General features: G+C 47.5%; 1 protein-coding gene across 2 annotated transcripts in view; it reads left to right on the top strand.

Moving 5' to 3' along the window:
• The window catches only part of LOC115537458 (cadherin-18), a gene marked incomplete in the record, with an annotated part of 98,702 nt that overhangs the window by 21,536 nt on the left and 57,166 nt on the right, over positions 1 to 20,000 (top strand). For both annotated transcript variants that reach the window (XM_030349410.1, XM_030349409.1), the window contains 1 exon segment: positions 16,115 to 16,767. In XM_030349410.1, coding sequence (XP_030205270.1) covers positions 16,525 to 16,767 — 243 coding nt within the window.

Below are 20,000 nucleotides of genomic sequence, written 5' to 3'. Positions count from 1 at the left end.
CTGAATGCTAGCAGACCCAATATTAAAACGCTCTTAAACAAACAAACAATTAAAGACTGGTAAACAATGGTGAACTTGCAACCTTATTAACATAAAATGGTCAAATGAGTTCATTAAAGTGAATCATCTTGAGGAATAATCGCGGGTCTCTGTGGCCTAGTGGTACAACAGTGGCATTAGGATAATGAACTACAACTTCTACGTCTAAGTGGTGTTACTATGAGTATTGTTAGGTGAGTGTAGTAATAATTCATAGTAGTGCAGTGTGGTGTATTTCGCCTCGGGACACAGTCCACGTAAGTCATTAAGTCAGAAATCAGAAATTACTCAAATGTATTCATGTAATATTGCAGTATTCAACAATGCCTTCAGGTGTTTTTAAAAACAAAGATCGGAGCAAAACTCAATGAAATAGTGAGCCATTGAATCATGAATGAACATTGAAGCATTAGCTTGATTTTGCACATCCTTTGAGATTTGGCATGTGCTATTCGACCCACTCAATTGCTCATGACCCACTTATGAGGTCGTGACCCACCAGTTGAGATTCACTGGAGTAGTTTAACGTACATATTGTCGGGTAGCAGTTGAATGAAGCACAGTAAAAAATATAGTGTAGTATATTGTAGTGCAGTGTAGTATGCTATTGTATCATATTATGTAGTAGTAGTGTTTGTACTGTATATGTATAATTATACAGTACAAATAATTATACGTATAATATAATTTAGCTGCACATCCTTATGCATGTATTCAATTTAGCATACAATGAGGTTAATTTACACACAGTCAAAGGTGTTCACATTATCTACTGCATGCATGGTATATTACCATGGACCACGTAACACAAACCCCACTGCTCACCTTTACTCACAATGTAAGGGACTTCATCGGAATATATTCATAGGATCAGCTACATTCAGGATATATATATATATATATACATATATATATACAGTATAAATATAATAGGCTGTATTAACACCAAAAAGTTATTATTATTTTGTATTTTCAAGAAGCAGCTGACATTGCATGAAGAATTAGTTTCTCTATTCCAATTTAATGCACTGCTGAAATCCCTTGTCCCCTAAGAGTTTCCAGACCTAACATCATCATAAATCTTGTATTTCTCTAAAAAGGTTTGAGGCCATGGGTGATGGGAGGAGGGATTTCATACTTTCCTTAAAAGTCGTCAAAGTAGCAACTTTCTTTTGATTCGTCATCATCACCCAATTGGAGTGTTAGAGTCATTTCAGGATGAGCCGAGATTAAAAGTAATAAAACCATTGCCTTCTTTACAGACAATCAGAAAAAGTAGTGACTACTGTCGTAAGAGTTATGTTTCCACTTTATCTCTGTAGACAATTTGTCAAATGCAAATTCCGGCTGTAAAGTTTACAAAGATGGCGTTAAACACGACAAACCTCTGCACCCTAGCATAAATAACCTCCCCATAGCGAGAGCCGGCTGAAACTCAATCTATCAGCCAATCAGTATCCACTTACCAAGGTGACCATTTCCACGGTAGTTTGCACCAAACGGGAAGCCAGCATGGTGTATCATTCCACCGGCCAATCAGATCCCGTTGAACCAGGGCCCAGCTAGGGGACGAGGGAATCATTCATCTCTTCCAATGTTAACACAAGCGTGATTCACAGCACCCTCTGCTAGCTCTATTAGCTAGCCGCCCAGGTAGCAGACAGACGGATAGCTTTAGCGTGGCGGGGTCCCCCGCTGTTTCAGCACCGACTCTGCCCATGGCTAAGACTAGCTAGGGGGAACAGTGAGCGGCCTCAGATTCATCCCTCAGCAGGAGCAATGCCCCCCCCCCCCCCCCCCCCCCCCCCCCCCCTCCCACCGTCTGCTCCCACAGCTTTAAGATAAGGCTAAAACCAAATCAGTCAAAGTTTCAGTTACCACATTCTAATGTATTTTCTTCCCGGAACATGGCCTCTGGGAACGAATGCATCGGGCAATTTTTATTTAGTCATGGAATTATTTATCTTCAGTAACAGAGCAGTGTGTATGTGTGTGTGTGTGTGCGCGCACATGACACAGTGACATATATACATGAACACACACACACACACACACACACACACACACACACACACACACACACACACACACACCACACACACACCCAACACACACACACACACACACACACACACACACACACACACACACACACACACACACACACACACACACACACACACACACACACAGAGACTTATTTTTAACCTCACACATTTGAGTCCAGTGACATATATCCCTTTTTATCCTCAAAACATTATTTTTTATTTCTATTTGTGTTATTATAGACACAAAATTATGTTGCGTGTACATTGTTTGTGCACAAACAATGTTATGCTGCACAGTCTGGTATGCTTGGAAAAATGTGCCAATGTTTTCTGACTACTGTTCTACAACAACATTTCTCTTGACACATGCGAGTTATCGTGTATGCGATGTACGTCAGAATCACAAACAATGAAGTTGAATTCTTTACTTCATTCGATCTCGATGACCCGGGCTTACTCACCTATATCCTCGAACAGTGGTGACTCGCCAATCGCTTTCTCCACAAACCGTCGTGTCTTTGCTGAAATGTTGCACACAAAATATATATTTGCTGTTCTACTCGACTTTGCCCTTTTTTACATCTCGGAAGCTTTATGGGTTTTGTGATTTCTTAAAGGCACTGCTTGAGTCACCTATACTGGTAGGACCATTAGAGGACAGCCACTCAGCAATGTCCCTATGGTGAGTGCTTTTCCGTCACAGATGTTGATTAGGGAACTCCTCACTGGTTACTGAGGTGTATATTTACAGTCTCAATACAGTACAAAAGAAAAAACCCATCCAACTTTAGCGCAATGGCTGTGGAGCAACATATATTTATTGGTGTGTAGTTGTGACAGATTCCATTTATCATTACATGCTTACAGACTGTTGTATAGAATGGAGCATTTTATAGTAGTGGTTTCATGGTATCCAAATGGTTAAAAAGGTAATTTAAACTGAAATATGACGCTTGGAAACATGATGCGATAAACTTAAGTAATCCCTTAACTGGAAACGAGACGCCGCCGCAAACATATGACATGGAAAACAATCACGACAGCTGTGAGACAAACAGGCACACAAATCTCCGAGCAGGTGCAGAAGACGGGAATATATTGAGATTCAGTCATCAAATTACATTTCAGTGGAAACGTATTTCCATCATGATCTTGGCATCTAAGCACATTTAGACGTGGAATCGTGTTAGCGTTTGCTCGTGTTATTGTTGAAGCCGTCACGACCAGGAAAAAAAAATAAACTAAAGAGGAACGTTTTCCGACTGCAGCCGCTCTGTTGGCGTCTCCACGGCGCACTCTCGTCAGCATGAGAATAACTTCCTCCGCACAATGTGTGTCATAATATCAGCCGTGATGCACGTCTAAGCTGTGATGAGCAGTGTGCCCTTTTCGGTTATTTTTCCTAGAAGCCATTCTCCCGCAAAGTGTCTTCCATGTGAACACTCTGGTGCTGCAAATCTATCGATCAACCTGGTAAGTTTCATAATAAGCACGGTGGATGCCTTTGAGGGGCCTTTCCCTGCGCGCTGACTAACCCCCCCGCCCCATGCAATCAGCAGCGGGTGGAAAAATCAATCAAGCGTGGAAAGTTCTTGATTAAAAGCGAGTGCGTTTAACCCGTCAATGCCACGGGAACGAGTGGGGCGAATAGACTGGGGCTCTTGTGTCCATTTTTTAACATCCAGTCATTTATCGGACGACTTGAGTCCCTTTTGAATGAATGTCATTCGGGAGCAGGGTGGGGGTTTAGGAGCGTCTTGCTCCAGGGAGATCGCGGGCATCAGGGTTTGAACCCCCAACCTCTCGGTCGGGAGACAAGCGCCACGATTCCATCCAGAAGTTTTAAGTTGTAAGGCATGATTATGAAAAATTTCACACACATTATTGCCAGGTTATTAAATATACTAGGTTATTAACCAATTTTTGTAATATTTCCCACTGAGCATACTGTCAAAAAAGTAAGGTTCATAAAAAGGCAATCGCGTTTTTCGGCAATTATGTATTAAAATGGTGCAAGAACTTCCATTACTTGGCACAATAATGAAGTAAATCATAGAAAGCACCTATTATATCAGTAAACTATGTGTCAGGACCGTGTATTAAAACCCACACCATTTCACCACCCAACTATCCTCTCCTCCAGGCTCCGACTAGCGCCGGGCCCGGGCCTGTCGGTGTCTCATTCCCTGCTCCCCCCGTGGCCGACCTCCCTCCTCATTCCTCTTCGCCGTTGTGTCTTGTAATTGTGTCTTTAGGAGCTCACAATGGGAACAGCGCGGTGGCCGAGCGAGCACCCCCCCGGTTCTCTCTGACAACTGGGAGCGGGGTGAGAGGGAACATTGTGGTGATTCATCCCCCTTCCCCGCTCGCCTCGCTGGCAGAGACAAATGGAAGACAAACCCTGTTCTTGTTCTCCAGAACAACCCGGCACCTACGTTAGATGGCGTGAGTGTGAATGCGCTCGAGTGTTGGTCGCTCTGGCTGCTTCCTTCGGTTTTTTCTTCCCCGAGAAGGACGTGTCACAAAATGGCTCCTCTGCCATGGAGATCTTACCCTCACACTTCTCACGTTTTTCTTTACGTTGTGTCGGCTAAACGGGATTGAAAACAACATCATAGGCTGGCTTCTCGTCGCGGCTACGCAGCGTTCTCTCCCGGATTGGAGGTGAACCTTTGTTTAGGAAAATAAGAAGAGAAGTCCTTCAACACGTGATCCAAGATAAAATATGTATCCAACCAGGGCGAAGGCCGACAGATGATTCATTCTCTGTATACAGTCGGCCAGCAGTCTGGTTTTAATAGAAAAGCATATTTGCAGATGATGGAAATAGAAGGGCGAAAAAAGAAAAAGAGCAAAATAAAACCACAGCCATTTGACTGGCAATGCATTGCATGAATACTTAATGCCCCATTAGGGAGTTGTCCTCCCCGTGTGTATTTGGAAGTGTTTGCTCACTGACTTTCCCCTTTTTAAGGAGCTCTTAAGGAGGGAATTATCATTATGTAATCGGTGCACTTTTGTGCTCAGTGTCCTGAGGGCTTCCTCTCAGAAGCGTTTGGTTTCCCCCTCCTCCAGTCGGCCGTCCCGGTCTGCCTCCTGGACACAATTCGGGAGACTTTCTCGTCTTTTGGGGTTTATTTTCTCTAACAATTTGCGTTTTTGTTCGCCTAAGCACACTCGCTCACTGTCCTCCGTGTACCGAGTGCGGCATGTGGCTCAGGACGAGCTGGCTGTCGCCTTGAGGGGTTGACACCGCCGTCGGTGTGAGGATGGGTGAATGAATGGGTAATTGTTGGGCAATATTGTACAGCGTTTTGAGTGGCCACTGGTTAGAAAAGCGTGACATAAGTGCAGTACATTCACCGTTTGCCATTCTGCCACTCCCCCCTGTGCGTTTCCTGTTCCTGTGTCTTTGGGGGGGGGGGGGGTGAGGGTCTCTCACTTAGAGCCAGGTCGGACTCAGTTTCCTGAGTGGAGGTGCATGACAGTGGACGTACATGAGTAACATAACATATGATTATGTCTTATGCTCTGTGTATGTATTCGCTACTACATGTATGTGTGTGATGGCAATATGATTATGTACAGGCCAGGGCGGCTTCACGTGTGAGCATTTATCATCAACAAGAACGAGGTAGTTGTGAATGTGATGGCAACCACACATATGTACATATGATGGAAACTATACCTGGTCTTGTCATGTCAGCAAGACGTATACAAATCATTTAAAAATGGGTGTGATTCAACGCCAAAGAAGTCAATGTTTTCACCGAAACCATTTGGATTCAACCATTGAGAATTATTTACCCGTTGAAAGCATCCCAAGCCCTTTTCCATTTCAGTTTGATGTTTCAGTCCACAGCTGCCTTCTCCGCTGCGATCTGACTGCAATAAAACAGGCCCAGAGAAAAACCTAGCATTTCCACCATGAGGAGCGAAACCCCAAAAGAGCGTGAGCAACACAGTCTCACACGAAACAAGAACGACGTTTCCTAGGAACAACACAGACGAAAGTTGTGTCTTTTCCGAGTCAGCGCGCTGTGCTCGTTGAGCTTCTATTTAAACGACACATTGACATTTTGAACCGGCGGTGTATGCAACACTGAAATAAGCCGCTAAGAACTTCACGTTCGGAAACGCCGGCACAGTCTATGAGTCGTGTCGGTGTCACGGAAACCGGAGAAGGACCGATTTCTTCTGACACGCCGCGTGTTACAAAAAGAGCCAAGGTTGAGCGAAGGGGAAGCCTGCCCTCTTCTTCTGCCAGGAGACGGAGAGTACACGCACCGCGGTGATCTGATTGAACGCTAGAGCGGCAGGCCTGTCAGCCTCGCTCCCTCTCTCCTCGCTCCCTCCCTCCTCGCTCCCTCCCTCCTCGCTCCGGGACGAGAGAACCAGAGTGAGAGCAAGAGAGATTAGCAAGATGCTAATTGGACCGTGCCAATTCTTCATGGTAAGGAGTGGCGGAGATGGGGGCGAGAGAGGGGAGAGAGACACAGGGAGACAGGGGGCGAGAGAGACACAGGGAGCGAGAGAGGGGAGAGAGACACAGGGAGACAGAGAGCGAGAGAGACACAGGGAGCGAGAGAGGGGAGAGAGACACAGGGAGACAGGGGGCGAGAGAGACACAGGGAGCGAGAGAGGGGAGAGAGAGACAGGGAGCGAGAGAGGGGAGAGAGACACAGGGAGACAGGGGGCGAGAGAGGGGAAAGAGACACAGAGAGACAGAGAGCGAGAGAGGGGAGAGAGACACAGAGAGACAGAGAGCGATGCGGGGCCGGCTGTCCGGTATTGATTGGCATATCGAGGTGGATGAGAAGGTGAGCCTGGAGGCACTTTCCACACATTACCCATGAGGCTTAGCGTTCTGCCCCTGCCCCCTCTTCATCTCTCGCCGCCTCCTCTTCGTACCTGTGCCCCTGTGCCCCCCCTCCCTCCCCCCCCCCAGCAAACTGTAACACGCTGCACTCACCACTCGTGATGAACTAGCGGCGAGCTAATAGTTAGCATTTACCGAATACTGAACAGGCTAATTAGCTAATCAATGCTTAATGGTTAATTACCTTATCAATGATTAATGAGCTACATTTACATACATCAATTTTACAAAACCTTGCATCAATGGGATGTGATCCATAATCCCTGCATCAGTAACCATAGAGGAAGTCATATGCAAAACGAACAAAGTTTTGAATGAATAGTTAATCGACAATAGGCCGATCAATCAGAGCAGGATTTCTTATCAAGTGGACATATTTCATTAAGGGCCACTAACCCTGATGCACGGCTTAGGTAACAAACACTGCAATTCCCTGTCGCAAATAAAACATTCTTATGCAATTGATCTCGCCCTAAAGTCTCTCTTTCTCTCTCTCTCTCTCTCTCTCTCTCTCTCTCTCTCTCTCTCTCTCTCTCTCTCTCTCTCTCTTTCTCTCTCTCTCTCTCTCTCTCTCTCTCTCTCTCTCTCTCTCTCTCTCTCTCTCTCTCTCCCTCTCCCTCTCCCCTCTCTCTCTCTCTCTCTCTCTTTCTCTCTCTCTCTCTCTCTCTCTCTCTCTCTCTCTCTGTAGCTGACCCGTAGTGTTCAGTGGTACCTTATTATTTATCAGCCCCCCCTCTCACCCCAACTGTCTCTGCGGGCCTTTGAGGACCAGAGCTCGAGGGTGGATGTCCCCCCCCCCCCCCCCCTCCCAATCCTCCCCTCTTCATCCTCTCGTTGGGGGGGACCTACCTGCCAGCCAGCAGGGCAGCTAATGTGTGTGTGAAATGCTAATGGGAATAGCCCAGGCAGTTGGGAAGATCGAGGTATGGAGCGTGTCCCTTCTCTCCCCCTCGCTCTGTCTCTCCCCCCTCGCCCTCACTCTCTCTCTCTCTCTCTCTCTCTCTCTCACTCTCTCTCTCTCTCTCTCTCTCTCTCTCTCTCTCTCTCTCTCTCTCTCTCTCTCTCTTTCTCTTTCTCTTTCTCAGTCTCTCTCACTCTCTTCCTCACACTGTCTTTGTCTCTCTCTCCCTCTCTCTCTCTCTCTCTTTTTCCCTCACACTGTCTCTCCCCCACTCTATTTCTCTCTCTCCCTCTCTCTCTCTCTTTTTCCCTCACACTGTCTCTCTCCCCCCTCTTTTTCTCTCTCTCCCTCACATTATCTTTCTCTCTCTCCCTCCCACTGTCTCTCTCTTTCTCTCTCCCTCACGCTGTCTCTCTCCCTAACATTGTCTCTCTCTCTCTCTCTCTCTCTCTCTCTCTCTCTCTCTCTCTCTCTCTCTCTCTCTCTCTCTCTCTCTCTCTCACTCTCTCTCTCTCTCTCTCTTCCTCCCCGTCTCTCTCTCCCTCACCAAAGCTCTCTGAAATCGGTCTGGTTTGCTGCATGGAGGCCGAGGAGGGGTTAGAGCCGTCGTGTTGTGAAAAGGGCGGTAGGAAAGGAGGGAGGAATGAAGGAGGGAAAAGAGAGACAGTGTGAAGAAGCGAGGTGTAGGTAGGGAGTAAGGAAGTTACCACAGGAAGGGGGGAAGGTAGGAGGAAGCGAGGTAGGAAGGAACGCAGGAAGGTAGGTTTGTAAGAAGGTCGGAGGATGGGAGAGTAGGAACCCTTTGCACTGCTGGTTTTCCTGGTGCCCCCGAGAAATGTGCGTCCCCTTTTGTGTGTCAGTGTGTGTCTGTGTGTGTGTGTTTGTGATCAGGGTCACCTGCGTCCGCGCGGGTCATCGAGTCCCCTCGTCTCTGCCCCCGGGATGGTTAGCTGTGTTCCTGCCTTAGTGGGATCTGCATCAATAGACGCTGTCCTTGGCTTTTCCACATTTCTCCTGTCTCCCAGCACACTTTGATTTATTGTGCGTTTGTGTAACTGTTCACGTGTTTGTCTCTGAGGGTGGCTGAGGTAGAAAGAAAGAAGGAGAGAGGGAGATAGGGAGAGAGAGAGAGGGAGAGAGGGAGAGAGAGAGAGAGAGAGAGAGAGAGAGAGAGAGAGAGAGAGAGAGAGGGAGAGAGAGAGAGAGAGAGAGAGAGAGAGAGAGAGAGAGAGAGAGAGAGAGATAGCCGTTGTTATCTTCAGGTATTAACTGGTACTTGGGCCGACAGGAACCTCGTCCATTTGTGGACAGTCTGTTTAATTAGAAAATAATATAATAATAATGTAGATTTTAGTATCGCTTTGTGGTTGTCTTTTTATTGCCTCACTAGGCTATTGCATTTTTATTTTTATTATTCAAGCCACTCTCATGCCAATAAAACATTTTGAATCGAGACGCAAAAAGAGAAACAGGGATAGATTTACAAAAGGCAGGGACGGCAACGGAAGAGATACGCAGTGAGAACGATGGAGAGAGGAGGAGGGAGGCCGATAAAGGGAGGGATGGAGAGAGAGAGAGAGAGAGAGAGAGAGAGAGAGAGAGAGAGAGAGAGAGAGAGAGAGAGAGAACGAGAGAGAGAGAGAGAGAGAGAGAGAGAGAGAGAGAGAGAGACCCAGCGATGGTGATGGTAGGCCATGAAGAGAGATGGATGAGGGGGATAGCACCGGTGATAGTGATGGGAGTGGATGCTTGTTTTATCCCCCCTCAGTGGCCAGCAGATGGAGGCTGTCTGCACCTTGCTGGCTTCCCTCTCGCAGCCATTAAATGCTACAACAGATGGGGCTCACCCCAGCCTTTGCCAAGCCCCCCCCCCCCCCCCCCCCCCCACCACCTAGTCCCGAGCCAAACAACATATAGAGACTGTGACACGATATGTAGTGGGACCAGGTCTGACACACGGCTGAAGGGGGGGAAGTGGGGGAGGAGGGGGGGGGAGGGGAGGGGGTGGGGTGTGAGGGGGGGGGGGGGGGGGGTGAGGGGGGGTGATGGAATTGGAGGAAGCAAGGATGAAAAGAGGGAGGCCACATTGCTGAAGGGTGGGAGAGAGGGACAGGTGGAAGGGATGGGAGAGGGAGGGAGGGGGAGGGATGGGGGAGGGAGGGAGGGGGAGGAATGGGGGTGGGTGAGGGGGGGAGGGGGAGGGATGGGGTGGGTGAGGGAGGGAGGGGGAGGGATGGGGTGGGTGAGGGGACTGGAGAGGTTGAATTGGAGAAAGCGAGGAGAGAAAGGGATAGGGGTATTAAGGGTTGTAGGGAAGGAGGCGGGTGGGAGGTAAGGAGGCTAGGTAGGATCAAATGATGGGTAGGAAAGGAAGTAGGAAGGAAGTAGCGAAGGTCAAAAGGCGGGAGAGGAAGTTAGGAAGGAAGGAATGGAAAGGACAACACTAGAGAGCTCAACAAGCCTCTTCCTTCCTAATTTGTTTTCTATTACCCAATCAATCCAAACAAACTGCCTCCCCCTCTTGGCGGCGACGGCGACACAAGTCAGTCAGCATACTTACCGGTTGGCTGAGAGGAGGGAGCGGGGATGATCATTGGCCGGGCGGTCAGGACAGATGGCGAGAGAGAGAGAGAGAGAGAGAGAGAGAGAGAGAGAGAGAGAGAGAGAGAGAGAGAGAGAGAGAGAGAGAGAGAAAAGACACTGTTGACTTTAGGTGGAGGAGTTTGGAGGGTGACTGTGTGTGTGTGTGTGTGTGTGTGTGTGAGTGACACGCCAGCGTGTGCATGTGACTCGTTGGGAGTCATTACAGCCATGGCTCTAATTAGCAGCAGGTCTAATCTGTGTTTAAAACCCTCTGTTGATTGGCTGTAATTGCACACGAGTGTTGGGAGAGAATTAAAATGCAAGGTCCTTCCATGTTCCGTCTCCGGATTGTGTCTCTTGTGTCCGTGTTTGTTTGTGTTCACTTGTGTCTGTCTGTTGGTTTTGTTGAGCTTGTGTTTGGATTTGTTTATGTTGCTGTTCAGATGCAGACGTAGTTGTGTCTGTGTGCATTTGTGTCTGTCTGTTTGTTTTGTTGAGCTTGTGTTGTTATGTTCATGCGTGTGTGTGTGTGTGTGTGTTTCTTGCTATTCAGATGTAGACGCGTGTGTGTCTGTTTGTTTGGTTGAGTTTGTGTTGTTATGTTCATGCGTGTGTGTGTGTGTGTGTGTGTGTTTCTTGCTATTCAGATGTAGACGCGTGTGTGTCTGTTTGTTTGGTTGAGTTTGTGTTGTTATGTTCATGCGTGTGTGTGTGTGTGTGTGTGTGTGTGTGTGTGTGTGTGTGTGTGTGTGTGTGTGTGTGTTTCTTGCTATTCAGATGTAGACGCGTGTGTGTCTGTTTGTTTGGTTGAGTTTGTGTTGTTATGTTCATGCGTGTGTGTGTGTGTGTGTGTGTTTCTTGCTATTCAGATGTAGACGCGTGTGTGTCTGTTTGTTTGGTTGAGTTTGTGTTGTTATGTTCATGCGTGTGTGTGTGTGTGTGTGTGTGTGTGTGTGTGTGTGTGTGTGTGTGTGTGTGTGTGTGTGTGTGTGTGTGTGTGTGTGTTTCTTGCTATTCAGATGTAGACGCGTGTGTGTCTGTTTGTTTGGTTGAGTTTGTGTTGTTATATATTAATGGCAGTGCATTTGTTGCTATTCAGATGAAGACGTTTGTGTGTGTGTGTGTGTGTGTGTGTGTGTGTGTGTGTGTGTGTGTGTGTGTGTGTGTGTGTGTGTGTGTGTGTGTGTGTGTGTGTGTGTGTGTTCATTCTAGTTTTTTGTTAGTGTGTTTGCGTGTGTGTTAGAATGTGTCTGTTGACACTTGTGACAGAATATTCAGATGCTTGGTGCGTTCTGTGAAGCCGCCTAGCTGAGTCTCCTTCTTGTAGATTGTCGATTCTTCAATTTTCCATCCTGCGTCCAAAAAAACGTTTTGAGTCCCCCTGCCACTCTCTCTTAACATCAACGTGCTTGATAGCCGAGCCAGTACCTTTTAAGTACTCACATTTATCCTCAGCAAATCCTGATATTTTCAACCTCCAAACATGCTCGGTTTGGTTCTAAACAGAAAAACCTAAAATGGAGAGGGACTGCGCTGGAGGAGGAAGGGGGTACAGCAGAGGGGGAGACGGACGGACGGTTTGATGTGGGGCGGATCACGGCTCTGAGAGGAGGAGAGGTGTTATCAGTGGAGCCAGGTCATGATTATTAGATAACCCCGGCCGTGTTTCCTGTCCACCCGCTGCAACCTGTCCAACCCTGGGCTTTCATCTGCGGCCGGCTGGCCATGCATGTGAATGTCGATCGCAGCCGGGAAGATACAAATTATGCCTTGGAAAGGCGTGCGATGGAAATAAAAAGAATACTTCCAGGATAATTGTGTGTGAGGTTTCGATCTAAATGTTGTTAATAATGCACTGGTTACTAAGGGAACTCATGCCCTGGACTCCAACTGTCAATAAACAAAGTATGCGTGTGTTTGCGCCGGGCAACTCCACTCCTGAGAATCCTTCGACATAGGGGGGATTCCTGGCTGAATAGCGTGTGGCGGATTAGTGCATTGCTCTTTGAGGGAATAAAGGATAAAGAGAGATATCCTTTCGGTCAAACAAACCTTGGCTGTTGGCTCACTGGGAATGCCGTTGTGGGTGCGATATCGCTGTTTGTTTGACTTTAAGCACAGAAAACGCTGGCGGGTGTGATTGTGGTCTCTTCAATTGTATGACTAAGCTCACACACTATGCTCGGGCACAGCGTTGTATAATCTCCTCACTCTCCAAACAATAGACTGGATGGAATCAACTGATGGATATCATCCAAAAAAACACATTATTTTACCACGCAGGCATTTAGGAGTTGCATTTATCCCGATGGATTCACAGTGAGCTCAGATATAGATCTTTAAAGAGCAGGTGGGGGTAAGGCCATCTTGGTCAGGGATTGGGATTCTAACCAGGAACCTTTTGGCAAGCACCCCAACTACTTAAGTACCTACCCCTTAGAAACCATTTTAGAACTTTGCTACCCTAAAATGATGTAGCTCTGGCACTGCAGTACCAGACTTTAAGACAGCTATTCACTTATGCTGTGGTCCATAAGCTGTTTTTGCTTATGAATGAAATTATAATTTTCTTTGCCACTGGGAGCTAGCTTTGAACAATATGCAATCCTAAGCAAGGTTCAAACCACGTGCTATATTGCTGACAGGTTCAAGTCTGGACGCTATCGATATGGGATAATTCCTTTAATAAGACATCAGGGCAAATCAATACGTCTTTGATAATGTCTTCCACCTGGTTCTAGGCAATTAGTGGCATTTGCTTGTTTGTTTCACGTAGACACACATCGCCGTTCCCTGTTTGTTCTTTCGCTCCTTTCTTCAACAATCGATTTCTTATCTTCAAAACCCATACGGTAATTAAATACATAAATACAACAATGCACAACTTTGCATTCTCCAGAAAGGACTGATACCGCGGGCAGCCACTACAGAGACAAAGCGAGAGAGAGAGAGAGAAGTGCTTGTGTCTTCATTCCCGGTTGTTAGTTTGTTTTTCCATTAAGGGCGAGAGGTCAAAGGTCAAGAGACCGTTTGGCAGGCGGCGGTCTTCTACAACGGAGGCTGAGTGTTTGTCGGGCAGACGGAGGGCCTGACTGGCTGTTCTCCGATAGGCCGCTGACCCCCCCTGGCTCCCGCGGCTATCGGGTGTGCTAGTCAACAACCAGAGGTCTGGGGCTGTGAAATCGAATTCAGCGGGGAGTCCAAAAACATATCGCCATCAAGGGATAGACCGCGGTTACCGCCTCCCCTCCCCTCGTCTCCCTCCATCCGTCCCGTTCTCTCTTTGTCTCACCCGTTTGGTTTTCAAACCCTCTACTGCTCCCAGCTAAATTTGATAGAACATTCACTCGGCTGGGGGGTAAGAGCCCCACTGTGTCCAACCATGCTGATATATGTACACACCCACAGCCTTGTGAGACAGTGGTTGAACGGCAAGCCGCTAAATGGCCTACTCGCACGCTGAATATGTGGGTATATATATATTTATATACATTAATCACCTACACAGCCACACGCTAGGAACATCTGTGCTCCGACATAAAAAATGTGCTGAGAGCATTACGCTTCGCAGAACAGCACTGTCGGTCGTAAACTGCAGGGGAAATGATTCAGATGACACAGCCAGATGCTGTTGATCTTTTTTTTCCCTCTATTTTATTAAGGCTTGTCTTAAAATGGATTCCACTTTAAATCGCAGCGATAACGAGGCGGCGAGACAATGCCAGCCCAGGAGAGGGTGAAAATGTGAACAAGCACCAAGACCAACTGTTAGCAAAATTACCAAGTACCTCGTTGATGTAGCCCTTGAAAGCAGAAGGATCACAAACAAATCCTGACATCTCCGCTTTTGGAAGAATGATAAACTCGGCAAACAAACGGTGAACTTTCTGTTTCTCTGTTTGATTCCTCCTCCTGCGACCCACGCCACGGTAGTCGAACAACGGTTATAGTCTTTGTGCAGCTTTGTGGTTTTGTGTCGGGGATAATGGAGGATTGGAGCGGCAGGCTTTCACAACGGCACCTATGCAGATGAGAAGCCCGTCTGAGATTACAAATGTTTTTACATTCCAACAGTATTGATCCCTCCCTGTCTTAATCCACTGTAATTTGAAAGCCATTGTCTGCTTTTCTATTGGCTGGGCAAAGGTATAACAAATCCCTCCACCGCCTACCCCCTTCAAGCCAACACCGGCGTAGTCAAGTACAGCTTGAGCTGATGCATTTGCATTTTAGGATATTAAAGAAAACAAACAAGCATGGATTAGCAATTTCCTAGCGTATCCTTTTTCCTCATAGGTACAGGGTACCGAGAGAGAGAAATAAATAGGACAGGATGTTGTAGGACTATACTTTACTGGCAAAGTGAGTGACAGTTGAAACTGTGTTTAAGACTGGTGTTAGCGTATTGCCTGTGATGGTGTCAAATGCTATGTACCGAGATGGGGGGCTCCTCTCTCTCTTCTGAAGCCTGCTACTTTCCATATCCCTGTTTTAAATATCAAAAGATGTGTGTCTCCCTCTAAATAATTCCCCACCAGCGCGTGCTTTGCATACTAGCGCTGCTCATGGATGTCAAATTGAATTCCTTATTTTTATTTTTTTCCATCTATACATCTATTTATTTTTTTTGTCATCAGAATAGTCTTTAATGCGTCGTCAATAACAAAAATAAAATTTACATTTAAGGAACCCACCAGGGATTTCTGGTTCCTGCAAACAGTGTACCGGTATTTCTATTAACGTAAGAAGTAATACTGTTGAAAGTCGTGCAAAAGATGTATGAGTAGTACTGGTACTATGTAGTATGTTGCTTTGTTCCCTGTAGTACTATTAGCGCTAGTATTGATTATATTAGTAAAGGTGATCCAAATTCCTGGGTGGAAATAAAGAGGGGAGAGACAACAGCGCCACATTTGGATTCAGTGTTTGACCTTAGTGTCAGACTAAACAAGTCGATATTCCCAGCTCTGCACAAAATAGTCAAAAGCCAAGTCAAATGGCAGGGACACAGGTATGCAGACATTCAGGGTTGCAGTGTCAAGAAATAAAACCACCACCAATGCGGTTTCTATTCCTGGCACGCACTTCCCTGTATTTGTGCAATCTTTATTCGTCAATTTATTTATGTCCTGCACACTATCTCAACGCCTTTAGTCTCTACGGGTTTGGGAAGTTAATGTCTGTCATTATAACAGTGAATGTTAAAACAATCGTTTTCAGTCACTCTTTTTTTGCCGTTACTCCATTACTCACCAGGCCAAGGGGATACCACTGTGTGTACATGCCCGAGCAAAGGAAACCAAAAACGTTTTCGTATTGATCTTTTCTATGAAAACCCACTCATCTTTTGAGGCACAGTCGATGGCCTTGTGTCAACACAGGGCCGTGACCCTATTTGACAATCCTTCTCACAGTTACCTCACCGGCTCCAGACACCCTTCCTCACCGCACTGTTGAGGCACTTTGTGTCGGATTTTCATTGAGATAATGAGAGCTCAAACGAAAATGAAAAAAAGGTTTTGAAATGCAAACGTTATAGTCTGCTGCTTTGTTTTAATTAACTTGAATTTCAGGGCAAGCGAAATAAAGTTATAGTTTTTAAAGTTTGAAGAATAAATTTAACAAACCTCTAACTCTCTCTTTTTTCCTTCTTCTCATTCTCAGGAGATACAAAATGGCCGCCGCGATGAACTTCCCTGCATGGTAACGCCGCACGAAAGAGGGCCCTTCCCCACTCGGTTCTACCAACCCGGGACGACTCCACGATGTAAATGAGTCCAGCCTTCTCCTTCGCCCTCTCTTCCCCCTCGTCCTGCCTCTGCGACGACCTTCCTCAGCGACCATGAGACAAAGGATAGGCTCCGCCCACTCCCCTCCTTTCCCCATTTGGATTTAGGGAGTTTTTTGGTGTGCCCACCACCACCTCCACCTTTACCTCCACCACCTCCACCTCCACCAGCACCGCCCGGCCCCGGCCCGAGGCTACAGCAGTGGCTAGTGGCAGCGGTCCCACCAGCGTCGGTGGCAGGGTGGAGATCTACGGAGGTTAACTACGAGGAGCCTAGGCGAGCACCATGAGGATAGCTAGCAGCTCCCGGGGATACCTGCCGCCCTTTCTGGTGTGCCTCTGTTTCATCCAGAGGTGCTACGGGGCCAGTCACCACCACCCCCCGCCCGCCAAGGTGCCCTCCAGGAACGGGACGCGGCTGGCCAACGGGCAGACGGAGGTGCACCACAGACCCAAGCGCGGATGGATCTGGAACCAGTTCTTTGTTTTAGAAGAACACATAGGGCCGGAGTCGCAGTACGTGGGAAAGGTGAGGAAAACGATTTTATGGTATTTTGTTTGCATCGGGGATTCTGTTCCCGTCGATGCTGTTGTAAAAATTAAACACATGCGCGGAACCCGGTTTAATTGGGTTCTCTGCCGTTCTACTTCCCGCTGAGGTCGGGTGTTATGGCGGGAAAACACGTGTGTCTTTCAAGGCGGAATAACAATGCGTTATAAGCAGGGGTTTTTTTTCCCCTTCAGATGCGGAAATCCATATCTAATTTGTGCTGGGTGTTTTTCTTTCACCCTCCGAGATGACTGAGCTGTGTTGCTCCACGTTTAATGAGTTTACATACATATTCTGCGTCATTATACAACTAGCCAAAGCGCGCTTGCTACTCTGAGGAACTTGGCCCCATTTAAGTAGATTAGGTTTCCAGGGGAAAATAGCCCTGTGTGTCCACCTACCCTTGAAGAGTATAAATAGATTCTCTTTTTTATTTTTCTTCGCCCTGTGAAAAGTGAGTCTCCATGGTTAGAGCGCAGTGTGGCTCCGGCTAGAAACATCCGGCTGCTTCATGGCTCCCAATTTAATATTCTTAAGAACTTACCATTCCATAACAAGTTCCCGAAGCCTGGTATAATGCTATGCAAATGTACCATAATGCACATATTTCTTAAAAGCGTTTTGTTTCAGTTTCTTTTCTTTGAAAGCCTCCCCTTGCATGTTTTGGTCCGATAAGAGAGCGGTGCCGCCATCGCTGTGCGCCTCCCTGTTATTGTCTAAAAACACATTATAGCCGCGGAACAGGGCTGTACATCACTTCAAGAGGCCGCCAGAGGGGATGTTTTGCTCTCAGACGTTCCGGACGATTTGCATCGAGGGAAGGTACTTTGCATGGAAGGTCCGTCCGCGTCCCGCGTGAGTCCAAGGAAAAAGCGTGACTGGCCGACCTAATTCCGAGGATGAATCCCGCTGCCCGACCCAAAGCTACGGCGACAGCCTCGGTGAATTGTTTTAATGTGCTCCTGACACAACAATGGTGGGGAGAGAAAGCAATATATCTGCAGCCCGCCAGACCGGCTATACTTGTGAGAAAGCTGGCAAAAGGAAAATAAACAGTTGGGCATTTCATTGCGGAAGGTTGGGCAATACCAGAAACCCAATTATTCCAGGTCTTCCCAGGTTCCCCAGGGGGTATGTGCTGGTGCTGTACTGTACACGTGCAGGCATTATACGCCTGAATAGTTGTCACTAGTCGCTGGTGATTTTTCTGCCAAAATAAGCCACAGGGACCTAGTTAAGTCGTCGGCTTGCAGATTGCCTGGCCCTTATCTCCTGAAATGTGAAAATGTGTTTCTCCACTGCAGTGATCATTATTCCAGGCACTCAGGCAGGCTAATCCCCCCCCCCCCCCGCCCATCACAGCCCTCCCCTCCCGCCCTGACCGCCCTTTGTGGAGACAGAGATCGAGGGGAGTTGGATAGCTTGTCTGCCTGCACATGTGTCTGGGTTTCCACAATGAGACGATTCAAAGCGGGAAAAGGGAAGAAGAACCCACGACGGGCGGCAAAGTAGGGAGTGTGAGACAGACCAACAGACAGACAGCCAGACGGGGTTATAGTTCGATACCCACCCCAGTTACGGCCGTTTTCAAATGGAGAAGAGAGACTGAGTCATGAAGGATGCTGCGGTGTGAACGAATTGATTCAAGAATGAAGTTCGTTTGGAGAGCATTTATTGGAGCAACATGGGTTTTATTTAGTTTGTTGTTTTTTTGTGCCGGCTCTTTTTTTACACAACCATTATACGCATGAGTGAATCATGCAATCCCCAATGCCAGCAAAGTGTTTTCCATAGTATTTATACAGAAAAGCGTGTACACACAAGTATCCCTGAGGGAGAGTATTGGGAAAGTGCTGTTCTCTGCATAATGGCAGTTTATCAGTGTGCTAATTGCATGAAAGGGTAATTACTCCCATGGATTATATACAATATTGACACACATAGACACGCTGTCTCTGAAGTCCTTGCTTGCTGGAGGGTTGGCTGTGTGTCTGTTCCCCAGCTATGGTGGGTTCATGCATTGCTCACATGTGCTTTATGTCCTGTGGTTAGCTGTGAGGTTGCTGGTGGAGGATGTATACTGTGTTGGTGGGACACGATGATGATGGAGATTGACCGAGATGACGGTGGAAGTGGTTTCAAGGTGTGGTGACAATGATGGGGGTTGTTTATGGTTGGAGATGGAGGTGGTGATGGTTCAAAATGGTGGTGGGGATGATGGTTGGAGATGGGGGAGAATTGATGGTTGGAGATCCAGGTGGTATTGATGTTTGGAGATGGAGGTTGTGAAGGTTGGAGGTGGGGGTGGTGCTGATGGTTGGGGTGGTGTTGATTGATGGAGATAATGCTGATGAGGTTTGGAGGTGATTGTATTTTTTATGTTTGGAGATGGAGCTGATTGGTTAGGCATAAGAGTGGTGTTGGTTGTTGACAATGTTTTGGGTGAGATGCATGGAGGACAAGGGGGTGGGGGAGACTGGAGATAAATGAGTTGCTTGTTAGAGATGAAAGTATTGGTGGAGGAACAGCGATGGGGTTGGTGTTGTTGGTGGTTGGATTTGTGGTTTCTTGTCTGGGGGAGAGTTGAAGGTGATGAGGTGGGGGTTATGGTGGTTGGAGTTATGGTGGTGGGGGTTTGGGTTGAAGGAGGTTTGGAGTAAGGGTAAGGGTTTGTCGGACATGGAGGTGGTGTTCTGTGACAGAGTTGGTCGTTTGGAGATGATTGTTTGGGCTTTGGTTGGAGATTAAGCCGAGGTTGTGGAGAGGTAGGAAGGTGATAAAGTTTGGACTAGAACGAGGGTGGTGGTCTTTCTCATGGAAGGTTGTGGCAGGTGGAGCAAATTACATTATGCTTATTTGTAGCCGAAGATGGTGGAGGTTGGCAGCGTAGCTGCTGTCAATGGTTGAGAGGAACGTGGTGGTGGTGGTGGTGGGGGTGGTGGTGGTGGTGAGGGTGGTGGTGGTGGGGGTGGTGGTGGTGGTGGGGTTGGTGGTGGTGGGGGTGGTGGTGGTGGGGGGTGGTGGTGGTGGGGGTGGTGGTGAGGGTGGTGGTGGTGGGGGTGGTGGTGGTGGGGGTGGTGGTGGTGGTGGGGTTGGTGGTGGTGGGGGTAGTGGTGGTGGTGGTGGTGGTGGTGGTGGAGGTGGTGGTGGTGGTGGTGGGGCAGAGGGTCTCAGCAGGGGGATTAATGTGTTGTGTTGATGCGCAGAAAACA

This window comes from Gadus morhua, chromosome 23 (assembly GCF_902167405.1).
Source record: "Gadus morhua chromosome 23, gadMor3.0, whole genome shotgun sequence".
Taxonomy (NCBI): domain Eukaryota; kingdom Metazoa; phylum Chordata; class Actinopteri; order Gadiformes; family Gadidae; genus Gadus; species Gadus morhua.
Note: the sequence above shows the minus strand (reverse complement) of the source record. Positions and strands in the feature narration are given on the sequence as shown.